The following is a 20,324-nucleotide window of genomic DNA, read 5'->3' on the forward strand; positions in this document are numbered from 1 at the left end:
CCAAATTTATCTTCTTTTTGGGAGCCGCCTTGCATTAAAGCTGGTCAGGTTTACATCAACGCCTCATTTTAATCAAGTTTTAAGCTTAACATAAAAATAAACACATGAATGGTTTGGCAGTCGCTTGCAAGAGGTCAGCAGCAATAATGATGATGGTAATAGCTCTTATTATCCACACAATTATGCTATAATTGCATATCTCTTGTGATGAGTGGCAATATTACGGAAGAGGAATACATGATTGGACAGCTGCGGTCCACTCGGCTGAACTGCGTCGCAAAATTCTCACATAAATTTGAGTTGGAATTATGTGGATTTGAATGTGCATTGTAGTTTTTTGATGCACATGCTACATGACCTTGCTAGCGTTCATAAAAGTGACAAAGAGGAAGTCTGAACGATTTGAGAGAAACTGAGCACCAAGCTTACCACCAACTGCTGTCTGCTCAGTCAAGTTCTGTAGTTTTTACTCATTTCATTTGGTTTGTACTGAGGCGGCACAGGTCAGTTACCAGGATCAGGATATAACATGTATTTAAAATGTGAAAAATGCTACACTTTTCAGTCCTACCGACAGTTCATTATCCTGACAGTACCATGTACTTAATGCGCTAGAGCATGAGTCACTAGAGCATGTGGTGTCTTTTAAGGATGTTGTTTGGTCTTTTTCATTTTTATTTTTGATGGTTGCTGCAAACCACTTTCCCTCTGGCATAAGAATAAAACTGAAACTTGAACAGCATTTTACCGATTTACTTTGCATAGTATATAAAGGTTTTGCTGAGCACTGCCAGTCGTCTGGATGAAAGAAGGATACTACATGTTTCTTTTGCTTACGGCAGTAATCTGTTAGTTTACTGCTAACCCCCTGACTATTTGGGGGGGATGCCAAAGATATATTTTTTTCAAACATGTGTTTTTCAAGCATTTTATTTTATATAAAATAGTATTATGTAAATACATACCATGCAATATTAAAGTTATTGAAAATAATGACGTTATAGAAGATTGTCTTTGGAGACAACCTGTAGCTACTGACCAGGGAAGGTATTAAACTAAAATTACTATGCATCAATTCATACCTACTTATACACAGAACAACCTATTAATGTAGTAATTTGTATTAGTGAGATAATTGTTCTGTAGTTACACCACACCAAATAAGGGCCCTGTTTATGTCATTTTACCATTTCACACCCACATGGTTGCACCATAATATGAACGTTTGGTTTGAAGCAGTTTTATTAAGTTTAGGGATAAAACGGTCATATCATAATCAATAATTTATTTATTTCAAACAGGCAAAAAGGAAAAAAAAGAAAAGTCATTTCATTTCCCTTTGGGGTCAATAAAAGTGAATGTGAATTTTCATGTCCCTTTTCAGACGTAACCACCAAATAAGTGGTGTATTTGTGTATGTAATAGTGTTGCATGTACACTTAGGGATATGAAGTATTACTGCATCTGAAAACTTTGTATTGCATTCAGTTGGAGGTGAAACGATTAGTTATACCTCTTTGTATTGAATCTTTGAGGATTCACTGTGGTTTCTTTTACTCCGTATGGTTTAAGTATTCGGTTAGTAGCTCATGTGTATTCAGTCTCTGTATAGTTTCCTCTGCAGCGCTCCTCTCGGCTGAATCTTCTCCCACCTTATAGAACATCACAGCAAGTCTACAGAGACCAATCAGCCGCTGGTTGTGCGGCTCATTGTAACGCCTGTGCCACATCATATTAGTCCTCATGTGTGAACCATGATTTCACTTGGCAATTCGGAGGCGTCTCGCTGCCTATACATATTCATGCCGAGCCTATAAGTGGCAGATTGAGATGTCCTTCCGGTGTCCGTGACAGCAGGTTATTAATATTGAACACCTAAGTCAACATTATAACTAGACGAAGCGACACGCGGGTCACCGTGTGACACATGCCTTCTTCCAGGAAGTTGAACAAATTTACAGCTGATTTTTAGGGGAATCTTTGAGGAATTCATTTATGAATATGCAGTGATATATTCATAAATTGTGGGTGTTTTTACCTGTTTTTCTTTTTCTTAAAAAAAAAGAAGAAAAAAAAAAGTTGTTACCAAGCAAAACCTCAAAACACCTGAGCCACTTTCTCTGAGTGCGAGGGTCCTCCTCCAGGAATCCGGCGCTCCGCCTCGTCCGCCGTGCTTGATGGGACGCAGGCTGCAGGCGTCTCGTCACGGCTGCTGAGAAGGGGTCGCCGGGGTCCTCCCGCTTGTGGCGACGCCCAAGGGCCGTCGGCTCAGCGGGGATCCCGGGGTGCCGGTGAGGTCTCGCGCAGAGCCGCGCTTCGCTTCATGAAAGCCTAATGAAGAGTTGGAGGGAGGAAGGGGAGCGTTTGGGAGGAGGAAGAAGGGGTAGGTTTCTGAAAGTGAGCCGCTAGACGCCCACAATCCTGCAACACAGGAGAAACGAGAAATGGCATGCAGGAAGCACTTTCAAAGAAATGTACAGCTCTGATGCATGCATTTATTGCTACTGGAACAGGAAGGACACAACCTGTTTATGAGTATTACTGATAATAAATAAGGTGCTGCAGCACAGGATTGAAGGCTAAAACAAAGAGTGACAGAAACCGCAAACTGAACGCAGGCACTTTTCTTTGCATGCAAAACATTCATATTGACACAATTCAATAAACTTAGTGATTACATTTCTGCATTAAAAGTATCTAATACTTAACTGCTACCATCTATATAAAAACTATGATTTAGAAAATGACTTATCCTTTTCTGAAACACAAAGACATTCACATCCGACCCAAAAGTTGCATAGTTTTGTGTTTTTTTTTCCCAGATGGAGAAAACAAAACGTACAAGTGTCATAATACACCAACAATCAAGCAAATAGCAGTCACTAATTGATCAATATTTGAAAGGTAAACTGTACAGATGGTAAAACACCTACAATCATGACAAATATGACCATAAGCTGCTTGAGAAATGCACAAATGGGCGCATTCATTAATTTGACGGCCGATTTGAGATGGGGAGATTATTATTACGAAAAGGTGAGTCCTCCCCCCCTTTTTTTATTTTCTCAGACGGAGACACAATCCTCCATATAGTGAATTTCTGCACGACGACGCCCAGCAACGGCAGCATCAGGACCGCCATGGAAAATGACCTCCTTCTTCTACTGGACCTTCTTCTTCCGACTAGCTTTCAGTTCGCTGTACTGAACCTGCAGGAAGTCGGAACATAAATTATCTTTAGTTAGGTGTTAAGTGAACAAAACAAGCAAAAAAAAAAAAAAAAAGAGCGGCAGAGACGTGAGTAAATAGATTCCAAGCTGTAATGAATTCAAAGCGGTCCTCCTGAGTTCAGCTGTAACCTAAGGGGAAACATTACCAAAGCAGGGAAAGTATTCATCATTTCCATGAATGCTAATTAAAAACACGAAGCTTCTTTCTTCTTAAAACTGAGTAGCACAATATATACATGTCTTACTAAGCAATGCAGGGCGATACAAAAGCAGTCTGATGTTATTGCATAAAATGTAAGCAAGCTATCTCAATGAGGAACGGTATTGCTAATGAGTGGGACGCTCATCATGGTTGTATCCGCGCACAATGACAATTGAGCATCTCTTTGCTTCCAAGAGTGTCTCTTTCACTCAACTATGTGACCCAAGGGCGGCGAAGAAGGAGACGAGTGGAGTTTAAAAGCTTAGAGGGAAGGAGCGAAAGAAAAGTAGAAAGCAGAGAGGATAAAAGTCCAGAAATAAAAAAAATAATAGAAGCCTGTATGTCTCTCGTGGGCAGTAAATGAATAAAAAGTGATAATATTGCTTTTGCACGGCTAACCGGGACCTTGAGTCACTCACAGCTAATTCATGCGGCTAAAAGCGCGAGCGAGGTTTACAGCAGAAGACCGCCACCAGGGATGTATCACGACCAAAACACGGGTGAAATTACACAGGGCCGCATAATTACACAGAAACAGAACTAATTATACAGACAAGAGGGGGAAAGGAAAAGCCTGGGAGTCGTCGTGCTTGGAGGCAGAGCCGGCAGCCTCTGGGATTTCAGGCTTCCTGGCTGGCTGATCCCGCCGAGCTTACCTTCTGCACATCTGAAGGCACCCTCGACAGGAAATCAAGCAGCTCATTGTTGTCGATGCTGTACGGGTTCCGCAGCTTCTTGGTGAATTTATTGATACCTAAAACAAAAAGTCACACCAGTATATCATTAGGACTAGTCTCTGGTGGCTGCGTGCTTTGTTTCCACACAAACAGAAAACGCTCGGAGGAGAGGCTGTCCAAGAGCTGCTGCTCTCAGTGCCGCATGAAGACTTTGTTTTTTTTTTACTGGGGATGCGCTCGCTTTAGGATGGCAAGATTTCCAAAGTTTCAGACAATAAAAAAACTGCAAAAAGTATTCATTCTTTTGAGTCATAATATTTCAGTGTTAGAAAAAATGCAGGGAAAGACTCAAAATGGAACATAAATGGAAATAAAAGTGACAAGAGAATTCATTTAATTCGTCTGTCCAGTTTAAAGTGAGAATGCTCACCAAAAATACCAACAACTTTTACAGTTTTCACAAACTCAAAGAATTTTCTTTGGGTTAAACAACACAAAGAAAATGCAGAATCCTGCATACTTATATGTAACAGGAAGCAAATCAAAAAGAAAAATCTGAAAACTGTTGCTTTCATTTGTTTTATATTCTGCAAAAACCAGCATTCACTGCAACTACAGCTAGAGATTCTAAGGCCTGGACTTTGACTGAGCCATTCTAAACCCTGCATATGCTTCAGTCCTGGGTCTGGTTGTATGTCTGTCAAGTGTTAATCATAATAACATACGCTGAAGCTTGTGGTTGGAAAATGATAAAATGGGAAAATGTTTAAGGGAAATGAATATTTCTGTAAAGCCTTGGGTAGACGTTCTGCAAAATGAGAACATCTGAAACTTACCCCATACCAGGACTATATAGCGGATGGGGATGAAGTATGTGATGACTGCAGCCGTGCTGAAGATCACGAGAGCCAGACCAGACAGGAACGGCACTGACCAGTTAAATGTGCTGAAAGTTGAAGTTAAAATGATTTTTAAAATTAAACAGAAAATTCACAGCAGCGTTTGTGATTTATGACGGATCTGAGAACTTCTTACTTTTTAATCCTCTCTCCCAGGGAGGCAACCTCATCCAGCAGGTTCTGGACCGTGATGATGATGTCTTGGACCATGTGGATTTTATCCAGTAGCCCCTTCTTCTCTGACTCCTGTGGTAGAAAATGAAACCATGGAAAAAGGACAAGAAATAAAACTGTAATAAAAACTGAACAAAGGGTCCAACCCATGTTATTATGATGTTACTGATGATTAATTAACCTTAAAAAAGGTTTTGAGTTGCTTTCTTTTAATTCATTTCACAATACATGTGTTAAAATTATCTCCCCAACTAAAGAGCTAACATTCAAAGCAGAATTTACTCAATTTTGAGTAAAAAATGAGCAGGAAGACATCACATTAGCTGCTTCTCTCATATTACAGTTTGAGAAAATAAATACAGATTTCCATTCTAACACAAAGTACAAAAACAACCTGAAGGAAAATAGTCTAAAACATATTTTCTATCAAAAATATTCATCCACTAGTTCGTAACAGGTTCATTATCTATAAATGTCATCACAAACAACATTTTTAACCATATTTTTAAGTCATTCACAAAGGAAATGTATTATTTTCATCTGTAAAACTGAAGAAATTTAAGTTTTTTTGACTAAAAAGTTTAGGTCCCAACTCTGAGCCGTGTGGAACGCCACATTTAATAATTTCTTTATTAAATGTTAACTGTTTGTTTTCCAAATAACCATTCATAAACAGCACCTTCAACAATAACGCTAGAATATCAAAATGATTAACAAAGCCTCTCATATGATTCGCTGCACTGTCTTCTGTCTTATCTTCTGTAGCCTCTTCAATGCATTTGAGAACCAAACATAATAGAAATTAAAGTTGAATACATTCAGAGCTAAACAATGCGTTTAAATCTGAACCAAGAATGAAACTGAGATAAAAGTATTTTTTATGCCTCAATTTAAATGTTGATGCAAATTAAACTGCTTCCAAAGACTAAAATAATGCAAATACATCCTAATATAATTAAAGTAATTGTTGTAAATGAAGATTATTTATTTAAGTTTTGGTTTTCGGGGTGATATTTGATCAATGTGAATAGGTTTGAAGGTGTAACCTTTCCAGAGCGGAGGAGGACACTGAATTACGAAAAGAGATAAAGTATTGTCGAGAAGCCACTCCACACTCCAAAGAACAGCTTCAAAGTAAACAGAAGAGACAAGGCTCTTGGAAGAACTTTGTTCGGAGAGACGCACTTCGGACTGAAATATATCCACATCAAAGGCAGCCAGACTAACAGTTGGTTAAACATCTAAAGAAAGGACATGGCCTGACGCGGGAAGGATGTTCTCCAAAAACCATGAGTTAAGACAAACGGCGCTTTGCCGCAGCAAAATATCCATCAGCCCACTGAAACGCCTGGGCCGCTTCAGGGTCGGGTTCCCAGAGGAATCCTGATGAGAACTGCCATGAATCAGAGCAACGCAGGCCATTCACAACGTCAACAATAAACTGCTGTCACTCTGAAGACATATTCCACCGCCTAAAAGCATTTCAGCACAGTCAACACTAACTTTCAGAAAGAGCTCTATAGAGGCATGTCTAAGTGCTGTCATTAGTTCTATATTGATGGTATTATGTAGTTTGTTAAGCTCAGGGACTTTCCCAAATGCAGCAGACCTTTTCCCCCGCCCCTCCATTTCCATATGAATGTGTTGTGACAAGTGGAAACAGGTTGGTGAGATCTTCATTAGGCCTAAACGTCTTTTGGTTTCAAAAGGAGTACAACTGGTGGTTGGCAGGAATCAAAACGCCTCAGAAGATTTAGTGCCGAATAAAAGGCTTAGTAACACAGCCATAGATCAGAGAGGGAGATACCTCTGTCAACATGGGGTGGGGGGAGAAAATCATAATTCTTTTCTGTTCATACACATGTCGATGCTGAGCTGCTAAAAATACACCCAACTCAAAAGTTACAATACCTTTTCATCATCCTCATCCTCATCCGCCAAATCCATGCTGTCCTGGAAGAAAAAACAAACACTGAAAGGTGAGATTAAAAGAATTCATAGATCAGGATTAAAGAAAAAAAAATAAAACAACTAACATGGTGTCGGTGTAACACTGGAAGCTTGGACTAACTCCTGCAGCTGAGTGCTGACCCTGAGATTAGCCCCCTGAAACGCTCGGCCCTGTGGGGTCGCCGACCGACGGGACGCACCGGCTTTTTCTCAGGCTCAGCCTCACATACCAGAATATATTAAGAACCTATAGTCATGGTTTTAACATCAGTGCTGCTTATAAACATACACATGAAAAAGGAGTTGTTTAAAAAGCGGTAATGCTAAAAATTTTTTTAAAAAAAATAAAAACGTTACTGTACTTGAGCTGGCAAAACTGTGAAAACAAAATATAAAGAAGCTTCTTCTTGTTAAACTATAAAAATATGTTTTTTAGCCAATTTTGCAATAACTATAAATATAAAAACTACTATATTTAACAATCAATCCATTAAATGAACTGAATCAATGGATTGTAGGATAAAACTGAAACCTGTCAGAACATCAGGAAGTGGAGAAACGTGGTTCTCAGCCCAAAGCTTCTAAAAAAGGTTCTGAGAATATAAGAATATATAAACAACCAAAATAAAACAACTTCCAGAAGGATAAAGGGAGCATGTGATAAATTATGGATGCTTGGAATAAATTGCATTTCATTTAAAAGGATGTGAGTGATTTCCCCTAAAGCAGATGAATGGGTGACTTACTTAAGGTTTTGAAACACTTCTGCTTTTCTCAATGAATGTTTCATAATGATTTTGTTGTGACCAAACATTTAACATTCTGGTGAAAAAAGCAGAAACTTTCTCTAATTGTTAACAACTCCACTTCAGCTTAATAATAATAATAAATAATAAAAAAACAATAAAGGAAAGTCAATTGAACATCTGCCAATAGCAGTGATTTTAGTACATTTTGTTGAGAAACTTTTAAATGAATTACAGGTTACTTCAGAGCAACATTCACCAAAGTGGTGTCTACAGACAGCATACTTCCTGTTTGATGAAACATGGAGTCTGGCTGCGTTAGGTGAGCTCACATCTGTCACATCTGGTGGGAAGAGGAACAGCAGCACGTATCCAGTTGATTTTCTGTGAATCTACCGCCAGATGCCATTGCTCTTTTAAAGCCAATTAAAATAATACGCCTCAGTGAAGCCAAATAATTTTTAAAAATGATTCGTTTCCAACATAGTTTCTATAGTTGAACTCTTCTCCTAGCTGAGTCACATTTAGCCCGACAATCTTTAAGATATTATATTATTTTTCTATTTTTTTTATCAGAAAAGATAAATTCCTTAATGACAGATGGATTATTGCAAATGTTTTGCTTTGATATGTATAGAAAAATGAACTGTATTGTGGTAAATACAAATTAAACACATTAACTGACAAAGTATATACTTAATTTGTAATAATTCTTGTATTTCTTGGCCAGAAAACTAAATTAAAGATGCTATCTAAGTTATGCATTGACTGTTTTCTTACATGTAATATTTACAAACCCTATTTAGTTGCAAAATCATAAATATATATACACAAGTCACAACTCATCATACTGAGAAAATCCTTCATTGACTTGTGACTTAATAGTTTTTCCTTCTGTCTCTGGACTCGCATCAGTGAAACTGAGGGATCCAAATCCAGAAAAGAAACCCAACCAAATAAAAAACACACAACCTTTTCTGAAGAGAGCACTAAGCACTTTTTTTTGTTTGCCAAGTTGACTCGCCAAAACAAAAGCTGAGCTGCAGTCCAATTACAGCGAACAGGAAGGACAAAAACTGGGGACGGGGGAAGCCGAGTTAGTAAAGGGCAAGCTCTGTAAATTAGCTGTGACTATAATGCGGCGTTATATTAGCCTATTTAGTCGGATTTCTAAGCTTTTGTACTCTCTTATTTTTTTATTAAGACTTAGAAAACCATATTCAAACTGTTGCTATGGCAACGCATGAGCTTCTAATTATGAGCACAAAACACAATTTGGGTGGTCATTTATTATTTTTTGCACATAATACAGAAAAAAAAGAAAAGAAAGTGGAGAAAAGAAGTCATCAGGCTCTCCATCTTTCTCTCTCTAAATATAAATGTTAACTCACCAGGTCTTGACTGACTCGTCCGGAGCGAACCTGGAAGTAGTTCCAGGTGATGAGCAGAACCAGGAAGCAGGGCAGCATGTAAAAATCCCAGTACCACACCGTGACGAGAAAAATCTGCAGAAGGAACCAAATGTTAGCAGAGGCACAGAGAAGGGGGAGGAATCTCGATGTGACACCCAGAAGCTAACGTTTGATCTGACCCGCTACAGTCCCGCCGATGAAGAGCGTTCTGGCATTACCTCAGCCCTGATGTTCATGTGGTGCTGAATTGGACCAACTCAACTTATGAGTTGACTGTGGCTACATGAGCCTAATTGCTATTACTCATCCTGAGCACATTGAAGGAAATCGCTTCAGAGCAGCCATGGGGAAGCTGTGTGGAAATGTCATTACCATCCAATATGTCATCTAGAGCACATATACGGGCAATTTATGAGATACACCAACACAAAGTAGAGCCTGATTGTAAACTGGGAGGGAAATACAACATGGCTTCCACAAGTATTTCTGAATAAGAATGTACTGAGCCTTTACTACAGTGATACTCCTAGATTTAAACCAATGCTACAGTGATTACCTACAGAAACCACCTGATTGTAAGCAAAGAGCAAGATGTTTTATTCCCACAGCAAACACAAGAGAATCTGTCAACACCGAAACTTGTGATCTATTTGGAAGAGGCAAGAGCACCTAAACATACAGCTTTAGTTTAGATCAGAGGACAGGCATGTGGTACAGATGTCCTAGCCAAAGTCCAGAGTAATTAAAAACTTATTCAATAAAATCTAATTAAATTCATTTGACAATTTGAGGCAAGACTTGAAAATGTTTACACACTTCAAAAATAGAAAATAGGGACAATTTTACACATGATTGACTCTGGAAAACAGAATAGTTTTGTTTTTGCAAAAGCTCCGACAAACTTGTTTGATTTCTCTTCCTCTCCACAGCAACATTTTGTGATTTATCACATAAAATCTCCCTAAAACTCCACGGAAGTTTGTAGTGGCCAAGTGTTGCAACGCACTGTGTGATAAAATAACAACAACAACAAACAGCAATCTGGATGTTATTGTTTTTGTTGAAGATCAGAATCAAACTGGAATAATTCTGCCAGAGAAGTGAACATCTGCTAAAGACATCGCTCTCCTGGACATAAAGCTTATCAGATCAGGTCGCCAACACCAGCATCAGCCTCAACGTGCCGAGTGCCAAGCGCACGCTCCTCCGTGTTATCACGAGCCAAAAGAGTGTCTGGGAGACGAGGTGGATGTGGTTTCACGCTGCCAGGGTTATGTTTTATTAGGAAGGACTTTGTAATGACTGAGGGTTTGTGGGGGGAAAAAACCAAGTCACGCTTTAGTGGAAATGTATACTCAGACCGTAAAGACTGGGATAATTGTAGCTCTCTTCAACTCGAGAGGCATTACACAGACTCCAGCTGTAAAACAATTAAATACATAAAAGGATGTGGGAATATTATGCACATCACAGGAAAAACTTTAGGAGTGAAAAAGGAAAAGGTTGGTACAGACTGGTGGAAAGAGTTCCAGATGAAAGAGTGTGCATGTGTCAGAAATCTTTTTCTGTACATCCACATGCAGGTTATTATTCAGACATTATCAGAGTTCACAGCCTCACTTTCCTACACAGAGAACATTCATGTTATTCAGCAGTGAAGTTCAAGTTCAGTGACAACATGTGACTGGTGTGATGCAAAAAAAACGTTTCCATTGCAGTTTTGTGAAATAAACCAATTTCGAAAAACAAAACGTGTTTTGGAAATTGCTGTTTCCAGTAAGCAAATTTATTTTTGAAATGTGAAATTGCGCAATTATATAGTCAAAGGAAACGCAGCTTGTGACTCAGCTGCACCATTTGGTCAGAAGGACGGCGCCAGAACTCCAGCAAACTATTGTGAGAAGCTGGTGGAAGGAAACCCAAACGGTTTGTCTCAAATCATGAAGTTTAGATATCAGTTCTCCCTGATGCTGACCAAATGTATCTGAACCCCCGAGTTTGAAAAAGTTACCAAAAGAATCTCTAAAACATCCTATGTTTTTTGGCATTCAGCAAATAGAAATAACTTTGGTCATTTTAACCAACTTTAAACAACTTTGTGATGCTTTTGTCTCATTTAACTTTAAACAGCAAGGAAAAAATGCGTATGTGTATTTTTATTGAGTCTGTGTAAACATCTGGTTTCAACTGTGATAACATGCTGCTGTGCACTGTTCAACCAAGTTTATGGCATAACTACAATAAAATTGCAGAAATACCTGAAAAAAGCTGCAAAACACCTGAGAGTGATTTGGAGGTCTGACGTCCAGCAAGACAATTACACTAAACCCACCGTCAGAGCTACGACAGCTTAGATATATAAAGGCATATTTGATGTGTCAGAACGGTCTAATCAAAGCACAAATGTAAACCCCGTTGAGAATCTGAGGTAAGACGAGAAAATTGGTGTTTACAGAAGGCATACATCCAGTTGGACTGGGTTTGAGGACAAAATCTGGAGTCTAGATGTGCAAAGCTGGTAGAAACATGCAATAAAAGCAGCTGTAATTGTTGTGACAGGTGGTTCTACAAAGTATTGGCACATTAAAGTAAGCGTCAAATTTTTCTTTGTAAAAACTGTGAATCAGACTATTTTCCTTCATTTCACAAATGTGCTGCACTTTGTGATGTTATCAGGTGAAAAGCTACATAAATCCACAGAAGTTAGTTGTCATAACAAAGAAAAAATATATAAAGAAAAAAATTATATAGTACTTCTCAAAATTTTATGGCAGTCTTATTCTTTCATTCCATTAGTGACAGGCTACATTTTCATTAGTTTTTCAGCTAGTTTCAGCTTTTTAGCTCATTTTAGCTTTTAAGCTGCTGTGATCTTACAGTTTACACTGCAAAAACACAAAATCTTACCATGTATTTTTGTCTAGTTTTTTGTGAAAATATATTAGTAGACTTGAAATAAGACTAGACTAACTCACAAGCAATTTACAATTTCTAAAACATCTTAGATGCGTATTTTTCATTGTCTTAAAGTTTTCACTCCTCTTCAACAGTTTTTTTAAAAGTCATTTTAAGGACTTAAGATGCTCCAGCAGTTTTCACCAAAAACATTCAGCTTACAGTATTCAGACTGCGTTTTCACAGGAAATGCATGTTTTTCTGGCTCACTATGCAACGCATATGGAATAAAAGTATGGCTCGGGGAGATGAGCATTAGAGTTCACGTATTTTCCACCTCAGCTCCGCCGCACTCCACTGCAAATTATTCTCAGATCCTTCAAGAACCGTAGAGATCCTCCCGGTAAGTAAAAGGTGGAGAAAGAGTTGGGAAACCAAATGCAGAAATTAAACACTGGCAACAGTGTTTGCATAATGAGGAACACATTTAAAAAGTGACAGATTCACAGTGAACACCAGCCCAGACAGGAGGCAGGGGAAACTGAGGAAGTGTCTGGGGGTTACCGTTTGGAAACAGACGGCCCGCTTCGTTTCCGATTCTCAGTAAATTATGAAAAACAGAAAAAGGCAAATCGTTTTTATGAATCATTTTTTTTATTATTATTTTTTATTTTTTTAGCTCAGCAGTTCGGAGGAGGAGGACGGCGGCTGCCAGGGTTAAGGCGTCTCGCCGATTTACGGCGCATTTCAGCTCCCTGTGTGACAGCCGGCAGATGGTGCAGGTGGTTCGTCAGCGCATGCTGTCACGCAGAGTGAAGCTTTGATTCATTATGCCTATGTGGTGGTATTACTGGGCACCCATTTATTTCTTCTCACTGAGGCTTGACAAGGCAGTGGGCATCAGTGTGAAAACATGACTACAGATGGTGCTGTCTTTCAAACGGAGGACGTGCGTGTTGCTGTACATCGCCTCGATGTTTTGCTCGAATAGCTGTCAGTTAAAACAGGAATGCCACGGCGGAAAGTCGGATGTGTGGAAGAGGGAACGCTTTTCTTTACAGCTAAAGTGCAATGTTTTCTCGCGTTTTAATACGGCTTAGACGTTTCACTTGCAAGAGGCTGCTGATTAAAGCCTGCGCCGACCTCTGATCCCTCCCCGTTTGATGCATTTTATGGCCATAAAAGACTAAATGCATGACTCAAATCAGATTACAGCTCCCGTTTTTCACAGTAAACTGAGCAAACTGTGCTACTGGCAAGCAAACCGTCTCCTCATTAGCCCCGCAGAAGGCTTCCCACGCCACCTCCCGTCCTCCAACCTCCGATTGAGAGCAAAACTTTAGCGCCATCTCTGGGATGGGAACAGTAAAAACAAAAAGACCTCTCAATGACCCTGATTGCTTGAATTGTTAATGAAAAACTCGCTCTATGCTATTTCCATCGACTGCGATGTGGGACGGAAGGCAACGACAAAACATCTGCCCACGCTCAAATTTCAAAGTTGAAATTGTATGGCCGACAATGGTTGTGTTTCTGTCTTCACGTTTATATTACACAGAAAGAAGGTGTCCATATCTCTGAAGAATTTTCTAATCGAGACTCTGGCTGGATGACGTGGGGTCCGAATCAACGGACGGAGGGGTTAATGAGTTGTCAGAAAAAAAATAGGCCATCCCGCCTCCGCTGGGACCCGGCTCTCTCACAGCTGAGGCTTAACTCTGCATCCAGGAGGAAACCGAAAGCCGACCGCTCCGACAAAGAGCTAGCTAACAGGTTTTTTTTTCTTGCGCTGCATTGATTAAGAATCTCTCGGGGAGAGTTCAAGTAAGGGGCTGCGGTGGTCTTCCGCAGCCTAGCATGGAAAATAAGAGAGAGAAAAAGAAATGCAGCTCGTGTTGTTGATCAGCAGCTAAAGCTCCTCACCAGGAAGGCCAGCAGGCTCCTCTGAACACTCTCCCACTGGAAGCAGCTTTTGATGTACTGCAGACTGGACCTGATAGTCGTGTAAATCACCTTCACGCGCGCCGCATTCCTGGCCAGAGCCTGAAAGACACGGATAATAAAACACAAGACAAACACATTAAGTTGGAGTGAAAATAATAGCAATAATAATAGATCCACGGGTCAAGTTTTGTTTGAAGAATGTTGGACTTTGTGAGATATATCTGACATCAGAGAAACATCAAACTGGTTTTCTTTAAATAGTCAATATCTCATTACTTTTGACATAAGGCACAATTAACATAAGTAACATAAATATAACTCTTTTATGTTACATCAGATGTATCAGCTCACTTTAAATAAATAACTCCACTTGTAGATTTTTTCACTGGTAATAAAAAAATGCTAAGTGAAAAAAATCTGTCAGTGGAACTGGTATTTTTAAAAATCTATATTCAAGATAAATTTAATAAATAAAGTAAATATATATATATTTATACACAGACTTACTAAAAATAATTTATTTCACTTCAAATACAGAATTGAACATAATTTTATGAAAAGTCATTTAAAAGTTTTAAATGGTTCCAAATGAAAAAAGAAATACGTAAATTATCTAAAAGTACATCAACACCAATGTTAAACATAAAAATTCAGCTTGAATTTAAATAATCTAAAATGTGTGTTTTATGATGTTATTTTAGTTTGTCCAAATAGGAGTAAAATATCTTCATGATAATCAGAAAGTTAACATGGCTAAAACAAACCAAAAAATGCTCCAATTTCACAAATTAAAGATTTTGTGGAAACATAAATTCTGACTAGTATGAACTATATATAGCAGCCAGTTCTTTAGGACTGGCTGGTATAAACAATATCACTTATTGTACTTATGAAGGTCTTTTTTAGGCAGCAACCTGATATTTGCACTAGAAAGTAGAAAAAAATTGTGTGGTGAGATTTTGTATTTTTGCAGCATCAGTAAAGAAATGTCAGTAATCTGACCTGATTTTGGCAAACAAGACTGTGAACATTAAAACCGACAGCAGAACTGCACGTTGCGAGCGCACTCTTCAGTTCAGAAGCCACTTCTGTGGTGCTAGTGAGCAACGTATTGTCTGACAACAATGAGCCGTTGTGGGACGTGCAGACAGTCAGGCACCCTGTCTCGCACCCTGTCTTACACACTGTATATCAAGCTAATGTAGCAGCACAGCAAGCAAGAATTCACTTCATGTTGGGCTCAATTAAAATGCAGAGCAGCTAATTTAGATAAATGTCTGCAGTTATTCAAAGTTAATCGAAGAACAAAAGGCTGAAGTCTGTTTATGTCGAGATTTGTTTGTGACTGAATCATCCCTTCCTGATGAATCTGCACAGATTCAAAATGAGCAAAAGTTATTTTGCATTTTGTTGAGATTTTATGTGATTTGACAACATAGAGTGGAATTGTGCAATAAAAACTTGGAAACAAATAACAAAATAAAATCATGAATTATTTTGTTTAATGTTACCGTGAAATAAAGTTAAATGCTTTAAAAAATAAACAACACATTGTGTGTAATTTGATTTCAGTGCAAGTTCAGCTGTTCTGAGAAGGTTTGAGGTTTGTTAAAGAACATAAAAAAATATGTCTATATTCAGTATAAATGATCATATATAGTAGAATGGAAGAAATACATTACGGTATAAGCGCATTTGAATTCTCGAGCTTTTTCAACTTGAGAATAGCAAAAGTTTTCAAAAATATACAGTAAATATAAGACAAAATGGACACAGAACATAACAAACACACATTTAAAAAATACATTAAACTCAAATGTATGAAAAGACGAACAGTTCGTGTATATAATTTGCTTCCCAGTTAATGTTGACACTGTTTCGCTTGTCTTTTTATGAAAACAGCTGATACAGATCTTAGTGATAGTTTTGAATACATTGTGATGATGGAAAAGAAAGATGTGGGTTAATTATAATCAATACTGTGATACCATATTTAACAATATTGCAAAGTTTCTCAATATTCTGAATGAAGACCGGTTTAGTAGCAGAAAGGCAGGAGAGAGAAACCAGAGCCTTCTCCTCCTCTTGCTGTCAGCTGCAGAGTGGCTAAGCAAACATTTAGCTGGATTTTTGTGCTCTTCACAATGTTCTGGTTGGTCTGTTAAACTAATTACCAGCTCAAATTTTTATTGGACTAACCAACATTTTTTTTCCCCAAGGGTGTGATTACACTCGGCAGAGCGGCTGAAACAATAATGTGAGGGTCCGCGTCTCCACGAATATGGCAAACCTTCACAAAAAAATTCTAGTGCAAAACCCCTGGCAGCTCCCTTTCTGTTCATATGAATACAACAGGAAATGCTGGTTGTGTGTTCAGATTAAAGTAGACATTCTGAAACCTGTCGCAATAAGCAATTAATCAATCAAATCCATAATAAATCAAAAATATCTTAATAAAATCCATTCTGATGATAATTACTTTTTTGAAGAGCAATGTTGTTTACGCAGACATCATAGTACATTTTATGTATGGTTTTGGTTGTTTTATTTTGAATTTTGAAAATATATTGCAGGTCCAGTATGAAGTGTTGTACATTTAAAAACACTAGCAAGGACTGTGTCTATTTGGGAAATTATCATTTTAAGATTTGGTCAAAGCTGAGACAAACCTTTTTGGAAAATTTCAGATTATCCTCCATGAAAGCCCTCTCCTTGGGCTCGAAAGTTCTTATACTTGCTTTGACCTGACGAGAAAGAAAACAGCAGAGGATCGGACGGCATGAAGCTTGTGTTTCAAAGGCTTCCTTCACGTTTCATTGTGTCACAAGTAGAGGGTGAACTTTCACTTACAGGGTTAAAAATAACCTCCAGCTCTAGAGTGATGCTCCCCTTCCACAGTCTGCCCAAGTCCTCCTTCTTCAGCATGTAGGTAACCTGTCCTCTCTTCTGGATCTGCAGGACAGAAAGGCCACGAGGTGCTGAACTCTGCCATGAACCCGACCAGCAGTCACGCTGGATTTATCTCAGAGTCTCCCGTCTGCTGAGGTGTTATCACCCGCTTCACTTTAATTTAAGCCCAAAGTGTAAATAGAATGGCCTATTGTCTGCGTCAGAGTAGAATGTATACCGAGAGCAGCGGGATGGCGACTTTTCCTAGAAAGTCTGGCGCCTTGTCGCCGTCTTCATCAAACACGGACACCACGAGAACCTCATGAATGTCCCTGATAGGCCTGTGGAAGAGAAACAAGGAGGTCAGGTACAGACAGAGCAGGAAACTGAATCATGCTTGTCATTATTTAAATCTGAGACTTAAACTAAAGCCCGGTTCACACTACACAATTTTAGATCATCAGCCGATACTCAAAACGTGAGAGACCACACACTAACCGATTTAAAATCGTAGGTATGGCGGATTCGATCATAGAGAGTGAGGTTTCACTCAAGGACATTCAAAGTCCAGATAAGAAATCCCTTAAAATTCTGCATACCTGAATTTAGAGTAAACAAACGGTAACTTTAGTTTGTGAATTTATTTTAAATCTAAAAAGACGTAACAAAAATCAAAGCTTTGGATTAAGAACTGGAGACATCGCGAGAAAGGACTGTATTTGTTGCACTACAATATGGAAGAGAGTTTTTTACTGGTTTATCGTTTAGTTATAATTTTATATTTTTTTGCTATGTTGATGTAGAATATATGCATGGACCTTGTTTGAGAAAACTCAATGACTGAAACATCAGAGTAGCTTGAACTAAAGCATTTCCTGCTTATTCGTTTTTAGAAAATCAGATGGCAGTTTTCCTTCTTTTCTCTCCAACTGAGCGTGAAAGGTTAACATATCCCATCTCCTTTAATTGAAACCCAAATGGGGAGTTAATTGTACATTTTCTATCATCGCTCCTGAAGCCTTGCAATATTTTTGTAGTGCTCTGCGCTCGTCAATTTTTTGCATTTATATCTTTTTCTCTACCAATAGATTAACACAACATAGCAATTTCTGTATTTTTCTTCTGTTGCGTTATTACTACAGAATGAAATCAAGTGTGCCATTTCAACCAAAGGTTGGAATATGCTTCTAAACCAGATGTAGTCTGTGCAATAATTTTTTTTTTAAACCGATCCAATAGCATGCCGCTCCGAACAAGGGTAAAGGTTTACTTATGGTTTTATGACATCTAATTACCTCAAAGCACATTTCATTCATTGGAGCACTAACGAGAAGCAGAAGAGTTACTGGATTCATCAATTGCCATCGCAATTTTGCTCCAGCTTCTTTTTTTTTTCATTTCTGTTGTGATACTCTTTAGATGAACTGTTAAATAAACATTCGCGTTCTTTCCACACTTCGACCAAACAATCCTCCATGTCAGAAGTCCAGCGGACTCTCAGTTGCGCCATGCCGGGATTCCCACCATGCTTACATCACAAAGCTGTCTGATTGGCTACCTGTCACATTCAACAGGCTGCTTTCTCGCTCCCAGTCGGGGGAACACCACAGACACTGCGATAAACGAGCCAAGACGATCAAACATGTTGAATGTCCCCGACTTTAGATCAAAGTGGTCCCAATGTTCTACCGAATGGACCCGATCAGTCATAACACATCACACACTACAGGATGATTGGTTATGATTGTCGCAAGCAATAATTTTGGAACTCAGAACGTTCTAAGATTGTCTTAAGGGCAAAATCGGGGCAAAAAATCATGTAGTGTGAACTGGGCTTTACAGAGTGAAGACTTGGTTCCACTCCGGATTGAGGCTCTTGTAGACTGTGTGGGTCTGCAGCCGGTCGTTGCCCACTTCCAACACGCAGAAAGGGTCGCTCTTTCCTGAGGACGAGAGCAATCACTGAAGAGGAACAGTGACAAAACTAACTGCGAATGATAAAATTAAGTTTAAATATGTAAATACCGTTTAAATCAGCAGCGACCAGGTCTGCAGCCTTGATGACTTTGACTTGTAGTAGGCCGATATCCCGCAGGTTCGTCAGAGATCTTTGCAAACTCTACAGAGACAATAATCAGATGGGGTGAGCTGAAGAAGCACAGCGATTAGATGCACCAATCCATTATTAACATCTGTATTGATCCCCATATTGAAAAAAAAGTCTGCATCAGGAGTCGTGCAGTTATCAAATTAATTTGGAAGTTTATTTATCTCTGTGTTCAAAAAACAGAAAGTAAATTCAATTTTCTGTATGGCATCAAACTCGGCCGATGCTAAACCATGCATCCCTAATAATGACTAAAAGAAAAAACTTCAACAACCTTCAAATCATAATGTGTTATTAATAAGAGTTTTACCAACATTACAAAAACACAAAGTCTTACCAAGGATTTTTTATAGTGCAAATACTGGAAAACAGGCTAAACTAACATACAAGTAACTTTCCAGCAAATAGATAAGAGCTGGTGTTGAGTACATAAATCCTTAATATTGATGAAAAATGCTACTTCCAAAAATGGAAAAAATGTCTTATCATTGAAATAACCTTGAAAAGGAATGTTTTCATCAATATTGATAAACTAAGATATTTGCACTAAAAATTACACCAACAATACTTGGTCAGATTCTATGTTTTTTTTTTTTTTTTTTGCTGTGAATGGTTTTGATATATTATTACATACAACAATAAGAAAAAAACTTTCGCTTTCTTTAACCAAAGACATCTTGGTAATGCAACATTAGCGAGTTCTCTCTTTTTTTACTTCTTCTTCTGCGTTTCACTTCTCCCACCAAACCTTCAATCAGGACAAAGTTTTCACAACATTTCCATACATGGAGTTGACAGTCAACCCAAATAAATACTCCCTGGGACAGATTACAAGCAACATTCAAGTCCCTGCAATTAAATTCATACTTTTAGGCATTAAGTGTAACTAGCCTTGCAAATCTGACACTCACAAGCGCCTATAATAGTTGACGTGAAAGCTTCTTCCAACAACGTTTAAGCAGATTGCAATAGGGTGCTGTCTCCAAAACAGTAGTTACCCTCTTCTTGTCTTTAAACACGAGCAAGTATAGTTTACCTACATGACAAACCTGGACTCTCTGCCTGTTGTATACTCCTGATTTCTACAGAGGGACATCATTCTGTCTCCAGATTGGACTTTATTAAATGTTAATATTCAGAGTGATCTGAGTTCACTTTATGATTGACTTGCTGTTGTTTAAAACTGGATGTAAAACCAT

General features: G+C 38.5%; 1 protein-coding gene across 4 annotated transcripts in view; it reads right to left on the bottom strand.

The window, feature by feature from the left end:
• Positions 1-2,475: 2,475 nt before the first annotated feature.
• mctp2b (multiple C2 domains, transmembrane 2b) overlaps positions 2,476-20,324 on the bottom strand; it is a 46,093-nt gene continuing 28,244 nt past the window's right edge. For all 4 annotated transcript variants that reach the window (XM_055060055.1, XM_055060052.1, XM_055060054.1 and 1 more), the window contains 12 exons: positions 19,044-19,137; positions 18,859-18,961; positions 17,257-17,359; positions 16,980-17,081; positions 16,799-16,873; positions 14,109-14,228; positions 9,270-9,383; positions 7,094-7,135; positions 5,145-5,254; positions 4,946-5,055; positions 4,089-4,186; positions 2,476-3,209 (listed from right to left, as the gene is read on the bottom strand). In XM_055060055.1, the coding sequence (XP_054916030.1) occupies positions 3,162-3,209; positions 4,089-4,186; positions 4,946-5,055; positions 5,145-5,254; positions 7,094-7,135; positions 9,270-9,383; positions 14,109-14,228; positions 16,799-16,873; positions 16,980-17,081; positions 17,257-17,359; positions 18,859-18,961; positions 19,044-19,137 (1,119 nt within the window). In that variant the 3' untranslated portion in view covers positions 2,476-3,161. The remainder of the gene's footprint in view (positions 3,210-4,088; positions 4,187-4,945; positions 5,056-5,144; positions 5,255-7,093; positions 7,136-9,269; positions 9,384-14,108; positions 14,229-16,798; positions 16,874-16,979; positions 17,082-17,256; positions 17,360-18,858; positions 18,962-19,043; positions 19,138-20,324) is intronic.

Source organism: Poeciliopsis prolifica, unplaced genomic scaffold (genome assembly GCF_027474105.1).
Source record: "Poeciliopsis prolifica strain line A6 unplaced genomic scaffold, Auburn_PproV2 SCAFFOLD057, whole genome shotgun sequence".
Lineage (NCBI taxonomy): Eukaryota > Metazoa > Chordata > Actinopteri > Cyprinodontiformes > Poeciliidae > Poeciliopsis > Poeciliopsis prolifica.